This window comes from Drosophila erecta, unplaced genomic scaffold (genome assembly GCF_003286155.1).
Source record: "Drosophila erecta strain 14021-0224.00,06,07 unplaced genomic scaffold, DereRS2 tig00000092-arrow-pilon, whole genome shotgun sequence".
In the NCBI taxonomy this organism is placed as follows: domain Eukaryota; kingdom Metazoa; phylum Arthropoda; class Insecta; order Diptera; family Drosophilidae; genus Drosophila; species Drosophila erecta.
Genome location: NW_020825207.1, coordinates 9,802,656 through 9,818,967, shown reverse-complemented (window position 1 = coordinate 9,818,967; position 16,312 = coordinate 9,802,656). Strand labels below are relative to the sequence as shown.

Here is a 16,312-nt window from a genome sequence, read left to right as displayed (position 1 = left end):
CGATTAAATGTCACCCCTTTAAATAATTTATGGCTTACCTTTGTGAATAACCTAAGCTTTGAATAACGTAACCTAACTCTAGCCTGAACGTTTCGTGTTTAAAATAATTCCATATACTCCTTTTTTCATCACTTTGTTGAACTTTGCTTAAGCCACTCTTAAAATGGGATTTGCATCCTTTGCTTATGTGGCCCATTTCTCAGCGGGCAAGTTTCAAATTTGAAAGTTTTTCGCATAAATTTCAAGTAGCACTCGCCGGACAAGCAAACTGGAATGAAAGCGGAGACTCCACAGCAAACAAGCTGGCTCACAACAAAGTTGCAAGGGTTCCGGACCCCCAACTTAGAATCCCCCACTGCTCGACCAAGGTACATAAAATAAACTTCAATTTGATGGGATTTGATGTGTGGGGGCATTTAACATTTACGAATCCCGCCAATCTCCAGTTCAAACATAAATGATACATTGAATTGGAGTTGCCGCTATCCAGGGCTTGCAACTGCGGCTCCTGTGATTACTGCAACAATTTCGTAATCAGCGGCGGCCCAAAAATAGAAAACCCACCACACAGGACCCGGAGAGCCCAGTTTTCCGTGCCAAAGCGAGCGAGACAGAGACAGTGAGAGAGAGAGAGAGGAGGGTCCTTGCGCTCTGTCGGAACTTTCTGCGGGGGCGTCCTAATGTTGCAGCAACATGTTGCCAGCCGACCTGCTGTTGCTTCAGCATCATAAATATTCAAGAAAGTTAAGTTGTCATAGCTAGTTGAAGACCGATTTCCCACACCCCCGGGACGGCCCACAGCAGAGTGGGGTCTCTGCTAAAAGCCGAACGAATAAAACTTCAATTCAATATATTTCCAGCCAAGTCATGGGCCAAGGGGCAGATGGGCATGGAAATTTCTACGGCTGATGGACGTCATCTGGTATGCCCAAAAAAAAAAGGAAAAGCACACGGAAATAAAGGCTTAGGGTTGATAGTTACATTGGTACTTTCAAAGGGACTATACTTTTTATGTTCAAGTGTCGGAATCCAAATGTTTCAATCAGATGAAGTAAGACAAGTAGGTAAAAGTTAAGGGACCACGATGTGGTCTCGACTTTTAAGGTGTTGAACAAAGTGGATGTATCATAAAACCCTACATATGTACGATCGATTTCTTTTGGTTTTATCATGTAAACTCCTATGTTAGTTTCTGACAGTGTATAGAAGGGTGGTGTCCCGAAGGAGCGAGGCATTCCACACAAAGGTGAGTAATGACCCTTGAAGCTGGATTTTCTATGGACGTGCATGTGTGTGGGCACCAATTTGGCAGCCACACCCACTTCCTTATGGCTCCAGACAATTGGGATAGGGCGTTCCCGAAGGTTATTGTAATTTTGTTCCGTGAGAAGCTTTGGCAGGTGGTCGAGTTCGATTGATTTATACCCGGCTGCGTAATTATGTATGTATGTATACCATTCATCTGGGAGTCATAAGCTGCAAAGATCTAGGACAGCTGGTAGCCGGAAATCATTTTGATATGTATACAAGCCGTTTTCGATTACTTCACGTTCACATAGTTGGATTCGTCTGACAATATGTTATAGCAATACATATTAAAATTCTTCAAAATTGTAAACATTGAAATTCGAATTCAACTATGCCCGCAATCGGAATCAATGGCTTTGGCAGAATCGGCCGGATGTTCGCCCGCCAGGCTCTAGTTCGCAAGGATGTCAAGATCGTGGCCATCAACGATCCCTCGCTGGATCCCAAGTACCTGGCCTACATGCTGCGTTACGACTCCACTCATGGCCAGTTCAATCAGAAGATCTCCATTGATGGCAACAACCTCGTTGTAAATGGCAAGAAGATCCAGCTGCTTAAGGAGCCGGACCTCAAGAAGGTCAAGTGGTGCGAAATGGGCGTGCATACGGTGGTGGAGTGCTCCGGTAGGTTTACCACCCTTAAAGCCTGTCAAGCGCACCTGGATGGGGGGGCCCAAAAGGTGGTCATATCGGCTCCATCCGCCGATGCTCCGATGTTTGTGTGCGGAGTGAATCTTCATAAATACAAACCAGGCACGGCAATCATCTCGAATGCCTCGTGCACAACCAATTGCCTGGCGCCGCTGGCCAAGGTGGTGCACGATAACTTTGAAATATGTGAGGGCCTTATGACCACCGTTCATGCGGCTACAGCCACCCAAAAGATCATCGACGGACCCAGCAGCAAGCTTTGGCGGGATGGACGCAGTGGCATGAGCAACATAATTCCTGCAGCCACGGGAGCCGCTAAAGCCGTCGGAAAGGTGATTCCGGATCTAAACGGAAAGCTCACTGGTATGGCTTTCCGTGTGCCGGTACCCAATGTCTCGGTGGTGGACCTAACCTGTAGGCTCTCTAAGCCCGCCAAAATGGACGACATCAAGAAGTGCATCAAGGCGGCAGCCGAGGGTGAAATGAAGGGAATCCTCGCCTATGTGGAGGAGGAGGTGGTGTCCACCGACTTCAACGGCTCCCGTTTTGCCTCGGTCTTCGATGCCAAGGCCTGTATTGCCCTGAACGATAGCTTTGTCAAGTTGATCAGTTGGTACGATAACGAGACTGGATATTCCTGCCGTCTTCTTGACCTGGTTCTCTATGCCCAAATGGTCGACCAGTGCGAGGAAAAGGCTGCTTGTAAGGAGAAGGAAGATCCCTGCAAGAAAAAGTAGGATCCTTCCATTAAGAACAATAAATAGGAAACAATTACCAATTTTTTTTACCAGCTAACAAACTAGATTTAAATTTCTTTTAGCAATCTTTATTTACCTATAAGTAAAAGTAATGTAATCCATTGTACCACACTCGGTAAGCGCATAACTTAAATACAAATCTATAGGAGGCATGCAACGGCACTCGAATATGCCTCATTGCAATTTATTCTCATCAGGCCGAATTTTTTCTACAAATAAAAAGAAAACGAAGAATAATATAAGGCTAATGAAATGAGTGACTGTTTTAGACATTGCTAGAGTTCCGCTGGAACTGCATTGATGATATACTCTTAATCTCGTTGTCCTCCATGACACCTCCATCACTGCTCTGATGGTGGTCCGCCTCTACGATAATGTCATCTAGTGTGGGTGTCTTAATTCTATTGCGTATGATGAGATCTCTGTCGGAGGGTGCTTGAAGGTGGAGAGGATTTGTGGCTAGCTCGGCAGGACCATCGCCACCACCACCGCCGCCCTGCAGACCCAAGGTCAAATTAACCTTGGCGTGCTGTCCAGTCGTTAGTTCGCTGCTGGGTTGTACATTTTCTAATGTCGTGGGAGGACGCAGGCGCGCAGGATCCAGCAGGGAATGCATTTTCGTCTGTTTCCTGGGCGTTCGTGCAGGCGATGCCTTACGAGAATTGTAGTTTTTCAGCTGTTTGGAGCTGAAAATTAAAAGAAAAGTTAATTGTCATTGAAAAGTTGAACAAATAGTCTAGTCTAGTTGACATACGCCTCCATCAACTTAAGCAGCAAATGGTGATACGCCTCGTACTCATCCTTTCCGAACTCATTGGGATCGTGCCGAGCATGCTCATACATATCGCAGTACTGGTGAATCATCCGCTGCCCGGCTCCGTTAAGCGTAACCGATAAAGTGGTCAGCAGGAAAGCCCTCAAGCTCTCAGGAGCATGCCGAGAGCTACCGTCCGCTCGGGCTATCTCAGACTCCAGCAGTTTCACGTCATCAACTGCCTTCATGCGGTAGTAGTAGGGTGGCAATGGTGCCTCCTGCTCCGGCTGAACTATGTACTTGTCGTCTTCGTCCCACAGCAGCTTCGGTTCCTGCGTGATTTTCTGGATGCAGTCCAGGCGCCGCTCAATCTCTCTCCTTAGCGCCTTCTTGGCATCATTGCCTACTGGAACGTGAGGGCCTCGACGTCCCCGCAACTGGAATCGCATAATCTGCCGCTTGGCAAAGATGAAAAGCATCAGGCAAGTTAGGACACCTCCGCTGATTATGATGATTATCATCACGCCCGAAAGCTGTTCCATGTTGCCGCTCGCCTTGCTGGCCTTCTCCTGGAGACTCGGTGCCGCGTAGTCGCCTACCTTGTGCAGGCGCAGATGCCCATCCATGGCGAATACTCTTTTCTTCGAGGATATGAAATAATAAACAATTTTCTCAGATAATTTCTTTGTTGTTTTGGTCAGCCACCCAAAACAGCTGACTTTGAGTGTGACCACTTAGCGTTTTAAAATACTAGAAATACCTAATTATTCCATGTAATACCAAGTTTCAAAAGCGAAGCGCCAATTTTAAACATATAATTTTGTAATGGTTAGGAAACTACAAACTTATGTAACAGTAAGGTACGACAAGCGTTTATATTTTCTAAAATCGTCAACAATTTTTATTTTTCATTTTTTGTATGTGATAGAAATTTAAATGGGAAACCAATACTTTTGAGCGCCTCAACATTACCAATTCAATTTTGAGAACTTGGACGATTATTTACAAACTAATAAAGAAATCCATGCGGATGAACAGTCTCTTTGGCAACCATCTACTTTTGGGCCTTCTACTACAATAATTTATCGAGCTCACGTCCACGGGTAATTGTTGCTGAATAACACCGTGCCCACCAAACTATAAGTAGCACACCATATAAAGAGAGCTCCTGCCTTTGAACGCAGCTTGAGTTGGGCCAGTGTCTTGGGCATGTGATCAGCGGCAAACCAGTAGAAAACAGGTGTGGCCGAGGCCAAGAGGCGGGTGGACACTTGGATGTGTACGTAAACAGTGCAGACGAGGGTTAGAAGCGCAGCGTGCAGCACGAAAGGGAATGTGGTGTGGTCCCTTATCAGCTCCTTGTATCCAGATGGCGTTAGTCTTGACCAGACCGCTTTGATCAAGTGCTGCATGTAATCGTAGCAGTGCCAGTGCATAAAACTCAGCATGGGCAGGGCCAGCAAGAAGTTGGGTAGCTGTTTCCACTGGTAATAGCGTAGGAAGCCCACATCCCAGTAGTGCGATTGCACGTAAGAGTAGGGGAACGGAAACGTGTACTGGCACCAGGGAGATCCTTCAGAGCCCTGACCAGACAATAGGTACTTCCGCTCCTCTGCGTAGTTCACAACGTGCTGCGGATGGTTCGTAATTGTGGAGGGCAGACAGTAGAGCCTGTATATGTAGAAATAGTAGGTGTGCAGTAACCCAATTGGTCCCAGAATTGTGAGCGTCATTTGTGCCAGCTGCAAGCAGGAGTTGGACTCCTTGATCTTGAGTAGCAGGTGGCGTGCGAAGAAGTAGAGTGGGTATCCCAAGGTGAGTAATCCATTTGAACGGCACACCAAACAGGATGCTAAAGCGCATCCCAAACGCACGTATCGGAAACTACCCGTCGGCTTCATGCACTCCAACATCACGTAAAAGCTGTAGTAGGCGAAGAAGGTCTCTGAGTAGGCGGCGGTGAAGAAAATGTTTGCCGGATTAAAGCAGTATATCAAAGCCGCATTCCAGCTCTTGTTTAGGTCGTTGAACAATACTTGGGTCAGCTGAAACAGTAGATTTGCCGACTCGCAGAAGAGCCAGAGGTTCAGAACGACAGCCACCAACAGCAGGATAGATTCCTGAGATAAGGAGATCCCGAATGCTTCCAGGGCCTGTGCCACATGACGCACAACAACCGGATACAGTGGATAGAAGGCCAACGTGTTCTCGTAGCTGTACAGATTCCCAGCTATATGCAGAAAGTATTCTCCATCCCAGTGCCTTAATCCGCCCAAGCAGCGTTTAATCATCTTGTCTATCCAGGACTTCTCCTCCTCCAAGACCGGCATCCGGAATACATCCGGTCTGTGCTCTGGCAAGACTCCGTGGGCGGCCAATTGTACCAGAAGGATAATGACTCGACTAGCCAGTGCCAGTTTAGTCACCTTTTCCGTCATTTCCGATTTCTAGGGCTTGGGTGGAGTCAATATCATTCGGCGGGCATGTGATTCATAATAAATCGAGAGCATACCTTTCAGCTAAAACGGTGTGGACGGATATTCTGGTCTGGACACTTCTGCGGCGGGAAAAAGGAGGTTCAGCACTTCGGTTGCTTCCTAAACGTCCCTCTCTTTTGGCGACATTTATTTTGTGGACCGGTTTTATTATTATATATTATTTTTTGGCAGAAGCCCGGAAAAGCAGAGCATGGTGTGACCAGAGGTTTCGTAGAAGCAGGAGACAATGTCGATACCATATCGATACAAAAAAATGTATCATATAAATAAATGAATATGTACATTTCATTTGATTTGATTCGAAATATTTTGCTGTAAGATACAGCTTAATAAGTATATTTAGGGAAATTTCAAAAGGCGTTCAGCAGTTCACCCACATACCTAATTCCAATCGATACTATCGAACTAACATCGTTGATTGTTCCAGCTCTAATCGATATGGCACATTTTAGTGGCGGCATTTCCTAAAAACACTGCCGCTTTTGTTTTGCAGTTTCGTTGAATTTAAGCTGAAATTTCACCCATAAATGAAGTGTCGGAATGCCTAATAGTGCAAAGAAGTCGGACTCCACAAGGAGCACTAGCTCGACTCCGCGGAGACCGCGGAAGCGCAAACGAGTGGAACGCCAAAGCCTGGACTCGCAGGTCGATGAAGATGCCAAGGAGATCGATCGCCGGCTGCGGAAAGTGGCCAAGAAGAACTCCATCAGCGCCGAGGACATGCAAAAAGTGGTCCGAAAGGTGGTGCGCAACGATCATGTCCTAGCATTAGTGACTTTAAAGGCGGAGGACGAGCTGGCGCGGGAGAAGTTGGAGTCGGCGGAGCAGCAAAAGCGGGGTGCCATCATCATTACGGACACTCCGTCTGTGCCCAAGCTCACGCGAGCCAAAGCACGGGAACTGAACTGCACTCCTGGGATTTCGCTGTCCCAGCTCAACGAAACTCCCACTGACAATAATGGCATAGAGGCTCTAATACGGGAGGATTTGCACTCTGATGAGGAGGACGAGGAGTACACGTTCAAGGAGGAGGACTTTCATGTGGGTTTAACATTAAATCACCTTGATCGATGCCATATAATTGTTTAATCCACAGTCCGATGATGATCCCAACACCACAGCATCGGATTTCGACTCCAATCCCTGCACGCCTCAAACTCCGCTCACTGCCAATGAGGAATCGCCTATAAAATTCTCTGACGACGGTTGTTTTAAAGTGCCGTTCGACAAAAATGCGCAGGATAAAGAGGACCTTAGGATTGCAACCAGAACGCGCTCCAAATTTTGTTTGCAGCAGACTACCATTGAGGATTTGCAATCGGAATTTGTCCCGCCGGACGTTGAGCCTAGCGATGTGGTGGAGAACGAAATGACCGCCAACGATGCGGATTGGATGCAGTTCCTCAATGACTTTACAAAACCTTTAAGTAGGTAGTATCGATGGATGTTTGTTATGGTTTCCTAACTTGAATATCTTACAGACAACACGGTCCAGGGCGACGATGATGATCCCATTAACGATCCGGAATATGTGGCCGCTGATCATTTAGAGTCAGAATATGAGAACGCCGAGGAGCTCCGCGATGTGAATATATCCAAAAAAGAGTTAACTGACCTGGTCTCTGAGCTGTTTGCTGGTTTGATACAAGAGGGAGTATCTCTGGAATCTATTGAATTGGAAACACCTCAAAAATTCATTGATAGTTCTAACGTTTCGATGATTCCCATTGATCAAGTGTCCCGAAACATCGACTTTGATTGCCAGCAGATAAATGCTAATCAGCAGGATCTGCATGTTTTTCAACCAAATCTAATGGCACCCCCTTGCCAAGGCAACGATATTGGCATGGTAATGCCTATCCCTGTGGCTATGCTACAGGAGGAAAACGTGAATAGTGTTGCCGATGGATCGCCTTGCAATGTGGTAAACATTCCTTCTGATGCCTTAACTGTTCCCCCCGAACTAATAGCAGTTCCAATACCTGGACAACCTAATTGCTTCCAAATCGCTAAAGTTGTAGCCAATGATTCAACTGTTGGTCTTCCATTGACTGAAGAGTCACCCCAGAATTTTTCTAGCGTGCATCCGATGCAACCCCCCATTGTAGCTGCCAGTAATGCAGATCGTTATAAGAAACCATTTGATACGAACTTCACCTGGGAATACATCTCGGTAAGGAAACATATTTATTCGGAGTATGAGGATAAGTTTGAGAACCTACGAAACGTAGAGCCAGCGAATTTCAATCACCTCGCCAGGAGCAGGGGATTAACCCAGTCTCAGCATGATATGCTTCAGCAGCAGCTTCGCATTCACACGCAGTTGCTCAGTCAAAGCTACCTGCAAACCTACTCCCATCCTACGTTGTATTCCATGGCCCAGAAGCCCAGGGAAATGTTGGAAGACTTGCACAAAAAGGCAACTAAAGATCCTAGTTTTAATTGCTGGAATCTGCAGGAGGCTGTGCAACTGGTTAGAAAGTGGGAACATGATCTATGCAGTGATGAGTTTAAGGAGGAGAACGAGAAGATGATGGACTTCATCAATAAGGAAACGGATTTGACGTAAGTTAATTGTAGTTTCGACAATATATACAGCTACATAACTTATTTTAATATTTATAGTGATGGCCACACGCGTCAGGTTCCTAGGCTAGCGCCTCGTATTATGGATCTCATGCTTGATAGCCGGGTGTTTATGTATCCTCAGTACCTACCCCGGATGGCTTTTCGACCCAAACTGACTCAAACCAGTGCTTACGCACCCTCCGAGTATCAGCTTATTGCCATTGGCCTGGAGAAGCACTTGGCATTAATGGGAAAAGCAAGAAGACAACTACGCAAAGGTGCAGATCCCATTCGCGTTGCCTGTAAGCGAATGACTAAGGATACGATTTGTGGAAAGACTGCGCGGCGAATCTTCATGAAAATCTCCGAGCTTCGCGACTCAAAACAGTATAATCCAGTGAAGTATTTCCTTGAACGTCATCGAGCACCGCCCGCAAACGACATCCTTTGGGGTTTCGAGGGTGGGCTGGTGAGAACTCCCCGAGAACGCCACATGGAGCTTCCCAGTGGCTGGCAATACTACATTGAGGTAAGGAATACAATGGATTACTATCGGGTACATTGGTTAACATTTAATATGCATCAAAATGGGGGAAATCTCAAAGGGTATTCAGAAAAGGTTTAGGGAAACTAGCTTAGTTGGTGACCCACACGATCTCTGGGAATGAGCCGCAACTCGGATCCGTGCTTTAGGAACACATTGCCAGCAGTCTGCTGTGGGCTGATGCCAATTCCATCGTCCGTGATGATGGCACTCGTCTCCGCCGGAACCTTGAACTCCTCAGAGGCGAATTTCAGCACAGCCGTAAAGGGAGTTCCTTCCGGAACACTGAGCACCTTAAAGGGCAGCTTGGGGTCCGAAGTTAACGTGATTTTGAAGGTTACTTTGCTCATTGTGGAATGTGCAGACGTGGTCAGTTTTGATTTTCTGTGGGAATAAACGGGTTTCCGATGTTTTCCACGTGCAGAATCTTTGAGCCCTGGTGCGGATAGTTTAAACAATTATAAATTAGTTGGTTTGAAAACTGTTTTTAGGGGTATTTGATTTAAAAACAAAAATATGTCGCTCTTACTTTTAGTGCGGTCAAAATTACGATAGGCAGGCAGCAAGTTATCGGCTGTGATGTGTATAATTTGCATATATGTACCTTTGCCTGCACCTAATAAGTACACATAATTACAACTATATTGTTTGTTATATTAAGTTGTAAATAACTTACAATATAGTTTTCTACCAATTGACATGCAATGTTAAAAAAAGGTTTTATTAACTCAATCACTGCGTATCGGCGGATCAGGTACCTTCCATCGGAGTTATCGATAACAATATACATAGCTTGTGCCATCGCTGTTTTATAAATTGCGGACAATTTTCAATCTAATATTTTGCAGAAAACTTGGGAGCAAAAGCGCACCCGCCGCAACTTTAAATTATCGAAAGCATCGTCGGTAGCCAGTGCTTCGTATTTGGAGTTTGTACGCGAGGCGGTCGGCGAGGATCTGCTGCTGCCGGAGAGTTTTGGTCAGGCGGCCGTCCCCAATGGCAGTGCTGCTGGTTCGGAACCGCCCAAGGATAGCAGACCGAAGAAAAGGCCAGCGCAGAGGAAGTCCCGCCCAGCGGAAAATGCCCCACAGCTCACCATCAATGTGAACTATGTTTTTGGCGGGAATACGAGCGCGGGAAACATACCCGGAGTATCTGGGGTCTCGGTGCCCTTGGTGTCCGGCGGGAATCTGGCCGAGAATGTACTGAACATAAATCGCAGCTTATACACCGCCGCCGAGTGCGGTAGTCTACTGGCCTTGCCGCCAGCTCCTCCGCCATTGGATGAAAATGCTCCGCCAGCCATCAATTTCAAAGTAGACGAGTTCACTCACACACTGCAGATCTGCGAATTGGGGGACTCCAGCGAGGCCGTACAGCAGGATCTGTTGCCTGCGCAGGATACACCTTCCGTCGCAGGCAGAAACGCCAAAAGGGCGCGTTATCAAATCTTTAAGCCAAAGGTTCAATCCGCCAACAAATCGCGAAGGGGATCAACACCATCCCGCAGTCGATACCATAAATTGCGCGAACGTTTGCGCCAAAAACTAAGCAAGCGCTGCCATTCCCTAATCACCAGCTACGAATCCTACCTGCGTCGTCGCAGCGAGCAATATAAAGACTGCGAGTTGGTACAGGTCGTGCACAATCGTTTTTTCGCCCTCGAACTGTACACTCAACTGCTGGTCGATCTAAGAATGTTTTGCAGCAATACCACTGCTAAAACGGCAACGCAGCCCAAGAGATCCAGGAGTGATGATGAGGCAGCGAAGCTGAGAAAAGCCAATCGACAGGAGGAGATGCTTCGCCACATGCTCCAGCCGGATTCTTTAGAAGAGCGCAATCGCAAAGATGCCAGTGAGTTTTAGATAACTTCCATTAAATGACTTGAATAATTTATTTATTTTGCATGTTCAGTTTTTGCCCTAAATTTTTATGAAAAGGTAGAGGAGGCCTTGCTGAGTGCCAATCGCCTAGATGATTGCAAAAAATTTAACAGTCTTTTGCAAAACTTCGACCCCAGGCAGGAGAAAGTATCATCTTTGTATCTGGTATGTATCACTTAAGTGGATCTTGATCTTATTGTATTCTAAAACTGCTGGGTTTTTCTTAGAAAGTGGAAGAAATTTTGCTACCCAATCATCCCGAACTAGCTGAAGTATTCCTCAACTTTTTGTTACCTGCCGAGGCCGCTGAGATGGGAAAATTCTTTGAGCACTTTATGATATGCAATGCTACAAACTTTATCAACAAACTAAACATTTACTTTAGTAAGCAGCCAGCTCAAATCAGAAAGATTTATGCCTGCCTTAGCGAGTTGGCGGAAATGCCTAATGTCAGCATGAAAAAAGTTGAGAATAAAATAATACCCTTGCTCAAGGGCAATCAATTTCTGATCGATTGGTTTGTACAACAGTTCCCTCAGGGCAAACCCCCAAAAAGGTGAGAATAGTGAATAAAGTACTCGGTATTGTTTTAGTGTAACATTTATTTCTTATTTCCAGAATCCTTTCTCCTGTAGAGACCATAAATCTGCATGATGTGCGGAACAATACTACGGGAGAATACACGGAAACGATTCAAGAGTTTACAGATGTACCTACACCAAGTAAACCGGGATGTCACTTAAAGTATATTAATGGTCGCATATTTTATGGGGCCAAGATCCTATTGCCTGCCAAACTGTCTTTTATGGCTGCTAGTATTTACAATGAACAATCTCATGACGTGTCACCAGTCTCCAGTGATTCGCCAAACTGCGCCCATGGTATTCGTGCCCAGGGAGAAAAGCTTCTTAGCATGGCTGCCAATACAGATAGCGACGATGGTGCGGATCGGAGTGAGGAAGATGATGCCAGCCGTGCTTTGATTATTGATACCACGGGTGATGAGCAGAACAGCTGTTCATCTATTGAGATGTGCGATGAGGCAGGCTTAAGAGCGCATGCAATCAGATTGAACGCTAGTTTGTATACCAACTCAAGCTTTACTAATGCAGCAACCAGTACACCTAATGTGGGCAACTCAAATGGACCCCATCATCCGCACGCTAAAAAAACCGCCATCAACTTTGGTGAAATATCCCCTCGCAAGCAATCAGCATTTAACAACTCGGGATTGAGTCCCTTATCGGCAAATACCAATAGTTCTCCCCACGTCGACAAACGAAAGTCACCTACTAAGAAGATCCGATCTCCTCTTAATCAAACGCAGAGTAGACAACGTGCCAATAATCACCCAATGGTCGTTATCCATGAGTCTCAGCCATCATCTTCGCCAGCCATTGAGTGTGCAAAGCGCTTGCGCACGCTGATCGATCAGGAGAGTGTCCGGGATGCAGCGGATACAAAAGCGGGCATTCGAATTATTGCGCAGGCCAAGCAGCAAACTCCAACACCCACGAACCAATGCACCACTGAAGAATTTACGAAAATTGAGGTTGAGAGCCTGGAGGAAAGTACCGAGAATATGGCTTTCTGTACAAACCTCAAAATGGATATGGATCAATCGGAGGAGGAGCTGGAGCCACTGCAATTAAGTGCTGGCAACACACCACAGCACGTGATCACAACACAATTTGACAGCGACGAGGACTGCAAGCTGGATGTTGTGGCCACGCTGGCGAACTGCACCACCACCGAAGGTCGAACAGATGAAGCATCTGCATTAACTGCCAGCACATCGCGCTCTGAGTCTGGTAGCACCCACTCGGCTCCTTGGACTCGTGAAGAGGACAAAGTAATCCTTATCGAAATGAAAATAGGGGCGCGGGATCGAGAGCAGCTAATCCGACGTATGCGTGCCAAGCTTAAGAATCGCAGTATAGAAGAACTACGTAGTAGGCATCAGTTTCTTATGGATTTTCTATCCAAATTGCAGGGAAAGTGAGGTTAATCTAGTATGTTCGCGAATGTATTATATTCCAAGCTGAAATAGGATACTAATGTTAACTGTATATAAACGAAATGGTTTATGTCATTACTTACAAGGAACAATTATTGAAGGCAATTCTTTCTTGTACGTATTACCTGGTTTAACATGCATAATTTCTCTTCAGAATGTATAGTTTTATTACAAATTTGAATATTCTTTTAAATGTACTTTAGGTTGACAATGACTATTATTAAGTATACTGAAATCAGGAATTCAATATGTTGGTACACTATTAGATGATAAAATGTTTAAATTGCGTTATTCTATGATATAGTTTTGATCAACGAGAACACGCTGTTTCCAATTTCCTTGAAGACTGTGAATATAAAACTATTAAATGTTTTAAAAATCCCTAAAAAGTGCCTGATATTATCACTCAACCTTGTTCAAGAACTTCAAACGTATTCGCATTTGAAAATATAAACAAACCTGGAATTATTCCTACTTTGAGAAGTACAACGTAAGACTGAATTATGCATATTCCGGAGCTCTCGCTGGATGAACCGCATTTCGCATCCTTCTTTTGCATCCTGGGCGCCGTGTGCGCCATTGTCTTTTCAACGTTGGGAGCCGCTTACGGAACCGCAAAGGCTTCTGTGGGAATCTGTTCGATGTCAATCAAGCATCCGCGGCTGATCATGAAGGCGATTGTTCCAGTGGTAATGGCTGGCATTATAGCCATTTATGGACTGGTGATTGCGGTCCTGCTTGCTGGAACACTTGGCAAGCGCTATAGCGCCTACAAGGGTTTCCTAAACCTCAGTGCTGGACTGGCGGTGGGTGTCTCTGGGATGGGGGCTGGAATTGCAATTGGCGTGGTGGGTGAGGCTGGAGTCCGTGCATCTGCCCAGCAGCCAAAACTCTTCGTGGCCATCATTCTAATATTGATATTTGCCGAGGTGTTGGGTCTGTATGGTCTCATAGTGGCCATTTACTTGTTTTCCAAGTAGTGTGAGTTGGAAAACAAATTGTTATCCCTAACTTTTCTGTTATTAAAGAAGAACTGGTTTTAAGCAGTCTGTTCTGCCTGTTAATGGTTAATCATTTGTCAAACTTCAAACTATTTGTTCAGCTGAACGACCCTTTTTTGGAGTCAGCTGCATTCTCTTCCAGCAGGCTAGTTAGAATTTGGAATTCACAGAGTGAACGTCACGCTGAAGATGCACCTCCATTACGTTGTTGGATTCTTCTTAGTCGGCTGTATGGTTCTGGCCCAACCTCAGAGCCAGCAGAACGCCACACGCAACACAACTAATATCAATGGGAATAATACTGGAAGACACATAATGGTGCGGAAGTTGCACGCTGATGAGAAGCAGGGCAAAGGAATGGTGCACATAGTGATACACAAGATTGAACCCGGACATACCTACTACAAGGTGTTTAATGGCGATGAGGAGGCAGCGCGAGGATTCACCAATAAGATATGGAATCGTTTGTTTAATCGCTACAGCACAATGCGCATATAAATTAGTAGTCTTAATTCTATTAATTAATACGTTTGGGAATAAGTTAGCTTAAGTGATAATTATAAAGCTAGAACTGAATATGGAATCCTCGTCGGGAGCGGAGTCTTTTGAGTGCAGGCAGGCGCTGGATCTGGTGCAAAAAACTTCCGGCTCGTGGTGGCCATGATTCTCTTGCTCATCCTGCTCGGAATCCTTCATGGTGAAGATACCAACTGCCGTTTTGCAATGGGCATTGAGCCTGCAGTGGGAGTCACTGGCCCAACTCTCGCAGCCGCAGGGCAATGCCTCATCTGGTGGCAGATGCTGTGGACTCACACTGCTGACCACCCGCTCCGCCGCGTTAGCCTTCTGCTTTCTCTTGTCCTGGCAGCGCGTCCACGTCCTGCGCAGAGCCCGGAAACAACACAATCCGAAGCACACATCAGAGGTTCCCTTGAGGCACAGGAAAAACTCCGGCATAAACGATGGATTGATCACGGCATAGACAACTATGTTCAGGGACAGCTGCAGCGCATTCAATGTTATGCAGATCACCTCCAGCTGCTCAATGAAGGAGTCATCCACCTTGTTGGTATCACCACCAAATAGTAGATTTAGGGAGCTCTTTCTGGACGTCATGTGGGCGGGAAGTTCGCCAAAGAGGTACAATGTAATCACAATCACTATGCTGATGGTCAACTTCATTTGGTGCTGCAAAGAGATCCCTTATTGTTTATGCGAATAAAAGTAAATACGACACATTATATACAAAAGGTATAAAATATGAAACACTTTCAGTCTGTTGAAAGGTCAATGCATGGAACACGTACTCATATTCACTGAAATACCTTATATCGCTTGGCAGTGGTGCGGCTATTAGCAGCGGGGTTGTTGGCCTGGCATATACGACTTTGTTTTGTCCATTTCCGGAAGGCTATAATTATGGCCCCGTTGCCGATGAGCAGGAAAATGGCTGGCAAAAGGGCCAACAAGGCAAAGGTGAACCAGTTTTGCACTTTATAAAAACTGCGGCAAAAAGAAACTCCATGAAAACTCCACTATGCCCACCTACTTCCATTCCAGTTAGACTCACCTTGTGTAGTAGAAATCTGTGACATGACAAGTGCCCGAGTCACTCACGTAGAAGACGAAGAAGTACGGCATATTGACCAATATGGATATGCACAATGCCACAACGATGATACAGCGAGCCACCTTTCGGCGACAAAACCGAGGAGCCCCGTTGTTCCTTTTAAAACTGGACAGATAGATGAATCGATCCAGGCTCAGGCACGCTAGGATCAGGTTCGCTCCGCCAGTACTGATGCCAAAGAGTGGGGTTTGCCACTGGTAGTCGTAGGTTATCCAAGTGGGGCTGCTGTAGAAATAGCTCCTGGACAGCGCAGTCATTGTGATGAGCAGGCACGAGATGCAGTCCATCCAGGACAGGGCCGCCAAGTAGCTGAAGGCCGATGGCGTCATCTTGGGGCGCATGAAGACGACGGCGTTGATGAAGTTCGTGCACAGTCCAAAGGCCGACAAGGTGGGAACGGCCAGTCCGTAGAGCACAAAGAGCGTCAGCGTGGGCTTCCGCCTCTGGAAGATGCATTCATCGCTGTGCTCTATTCCGTGCTCCTGGCCGATTATCCAGCTGGATTCTGAGCTGGTGAAATTTTCGGCGTACATGACAGATTGGATGATTCGATGACTGGCCATGTTGTTCACTGACTGAGTGACTGACTGACTGGGTGAAGAGGAGGATTTGGCAGCGACTGCTGGACACGTCTATCTAATTGTTGCAAATTCACGATAAGATTATCTAGCGCTAACGGACGCATAAATGTTAATTTG

General features: G+C 46.1%; 8 protein-coding genes across 9 annotated transcripts; 4 read left to right on the top strand and 4 right to left on the bottom strand.

Moving 5' to 3' along the window:
* The first annotated feature begins 1,505 nt into the window (after nt 1-1,505).
* On the top strand, nt 1,506-2,759 carry LOC6548002 (glyceraldehyde-3-phosphate dehydrogenase). The gene has a single exon (XM_001975245.3). The coding sequence runs from the start codon at nt 1,640-1,642 to the stop codon at nt 2,693-2,695; it is 1,056 nt and encodes a 351-aa protein (XP_001975281.1). The 5' UTR covers nt 1,506-1,639; the 3' UTR covers nt 2,696-2,759.
* A 9-nt stretch (nt 2,760-2,768) lies between these two features.
* Nucleotides 2,769-4,202, bottom strand: LOC6547954 (uncharacterized protein C1orf43 homolog). 2 transcript variants are annotated; one of them, XM_026980748.1, is made up of 3 exons: nt 3,471-4,202; nt 3,026-3,402; nt 2,769-2,925 (listed from the first exon to the last, which is right to left on the bottom strand). In XM_026980748.1, the coding sequence occupies exons 1-3, from the start codon at nt 4,094-4,096 to the stop codon at nt 2,891-2,893; spliced, it is 1,038 nt and encodes a 345-aa protein (XP_026836549.1). In that variant the 5' UTR covers nt 4,097-4,202; the 3' UTR covers nt 2,769-2,890. The 2 variants fall into 2 exon arrangements, with proteins under 2 accessions (XP_026836549.1, XP_001975282.1); XM_001975246.3 differs by lacking the exon at nt 2,769-2,925 and having other exon boundaries at nt 2,973-3,402.
* A 142-nt stretch (nt 4,203-4,344) lies between these two features.
* Nucleotides 4,345-6,199, bottom strand: LOC6547955 (GPI mannosyltransferase 2). Its single transcript, XM_015156258.2, has 2 exons — nt 5,983-6,199; nt 4,345-5,923 (listed from the first exon to the last, which is right to left on the bottom strand). The coding sequence occupies exon 2, from the start codon at nt 5,906-5,908 to the stop codon at nt 4,562-4,564; it is 1,347 nt and encodes a 448-aa protein (XP_015011744.1). The 5' UTR covers nt 5,909-5,923; nt 5,983-6,199; the 3' UTR covers nt 4,345-4,561.
* A 188-nt stretch (nt 6,200-6,387) lies between these two features.
* Nucleotides 6,388-13,372, top strand: LOC6547956. The gene is made up of 8 exons (XM_001975248.3): nt 6,388-7,009; nt 7,065-7,395; nt 7,450-8,533; nt 8,594-9,065; nt 9,929-10,937; nt 10,998-11,131; nt 11,194-11,522; nt 11,585-13,372. Exons 1-8 carry the CDS (start codon nt 6,509-6,511, stop codon nt 12,966-12,968), a joined length of 5,244 nt encoding a protein of 1,747 aa, XP_001975284.2. The 5' UTR covers nt 6,388-6,508; the 3' UTR covers nt 12,969-13,372.
* On the bottom strand, nt 9,083-9,696 carry LOC26526783 (ubiquitin-fold modifier 1). Its single transcript, XM_015157367.2, has 2 exons — nt 9,610-9,696; nt 9,083-9,516 (listed from the first exon to the last, which is right to left on the bottom strand). The coding sequence occupies exons 1-2, from the start codon at nt 9,674-9,676 to the stop codon at nt 9,167-9,169; spliced, it is 417 nt and encodes a 138-aa protein (XP_015012853.2). The 5' UTR covers nt 9,677-9,696; the 3' UTR covers nt 9,083-9,166.
* A 44-nt stretch (nt 13,373-13,416) lies between the features above and the next one.
* LOC6547958 (V-type proton ATPase 16 kDa proteolipid subunit) lies at nt 13,417-14,017 on the top strand. Its single transcript, XM_001975250.3, has one exon. The coding sequence runs from the start codon at nt 13,487-13,489 to the stop codon at nt 13,961-13,963; it is 477 nt and encodes a 158-aa protein (XP_001975286.1). The 5' UTR covers nt 13,417-13,486; the 3' UTR covers nt 13,964-14,017.
* A 90-nt stretch (nt 14,018-14,107) lies between these two features.
* Nucleotides 14,108-14,567, top strand: LOC6547959. The gene has a single exon (XM_001975251.3). It carries the CDS (start codon nt 14,174-14,176, stop codon nt 14,480-14,482), a length of 309 nt encoding a protein of 102 aa, XP_001975287.1. The 5' UTR covers nt 14,108-14,173; the 3' UTR covers nt 14,483-14,567.
* Nucleotides 14,456-16,185, bottom strand: LOC6547960. The gene is made up of 3 exons (XM_001975252.2): nt 15,555-16,185; nt 15,310-15,487; nt 14,456-15,172 (listed from the first exon to the last, which is right to left on the bottom strand). The coding sequence occupies exons 1-3, from the start codon at nt 16,175-16,177 to the stop codon at nt 14,531-14,533; spliced, it is 1,443 nt and encodes a 480-aa protein (XP_001975288.1). The 5' UTR covers nt 16,178-16,185; the 3' UTR covers nt 14,456-14,530.
* Between the last annotated feature and the right edge of the window lie 127 nt (nt 16,186-16,312).

Bases quoted from the DNA above. Each gene is read 5' to 3' on its own strand.
- LOC6547960 (XM_001975252.2), bottom strand. From the start codon at position 16,177: ATGGCCAGTCATCGAATCATCCAATCTGTCATGTACGCCGAAAATTTC. The intron at 15,488-15,554 runs GTGAGTCTAACT...TTTTTGCCGCAG, and splicing joins ACAGATTTCTACTACACAAG to TTTTTATAAAGTGCAAAACT. The intron at 15,173-15,309 runs GTATTTCAGTGA...ATCTCTTTGCAG, and splicing joins CCACTGCCAAGCGATATAAG to CACCAAATGAAGTTGACCAT.
- LOC26526783 (XM_015157367.2), bottom strand. From the start codon at position 9,676: ATGCAAATTATACACATCACAGCCGATAACTTGCTGCCTGCCTATCGT. The intron at 9,517-9,609 runs GTAAGAGCGACA...TATCCGCACCAG, and splicing joins TAATTTTGACCGCACTAAAA to GGCTCAAAGATTCTGCACGT.
- LOC6548002 (XM_001975245.3), top strand. From the start codon at position 1,640: ATGCCCGCAATCGGAATCAATGGCTTTGGCAGAATCGGCCGGATGTTC.
- LOC6547955 (XM_015156258.2), bottom strand. From the start codon at position 5,908: ATGACGGAAAAGGTGACTAAACTGGCACTGGCTAGTCGAGTCATTATC.
- LOC6547958 (XM_001975250.3), top strand. From the start codon at position 13,487: ATGCATATTCCGGAGCTCTCGCTGGATGAACCGCATTTCGCATCCTTC.
- LOC6547956 (XM_001975248.3), top strand. From the start codon at position 6,509: ATGCCTAATAGTGCAAAGAAGTCGGACTCCACAAGGAGCACTAGCTCG. The intron at 7,396-7,449 runs GTAGGTAGTATC...AATATCTTACAG, and splicing joins TGACTTTACAAAACCTTTAA to ACAACACGGTCCAGGGCGAC. The intron at 8,534-8,593 runs GTAAGTTAATTG...TAATATTTATAG, and splicing joins AATAAGGAAACGGATTTGAC to TGATGGCCACACGCGTCAGG.
- LOC6547954 (XM_001975246.3), bottom strand. From the start codon at position 4,096: ATGGATGGGCATCTGCGCCTGCACAAGGTAGGCGACTACGCGGCACCG. The intron at 3,403-3,470 runs GTATGTCAACTA...TTTAATTTTCAG, and splicing joins CTGCTTAAGTTGATGGAGGC to CTCCAAACAGCTGAAAAACT.
- LOC6547959 (XM_001975251.3), top strand. From the start codon at position 14,174: ATGCACCTCCATTACGTTGTTGGATTCTTCTTAGTCGGCTGTATGGTT.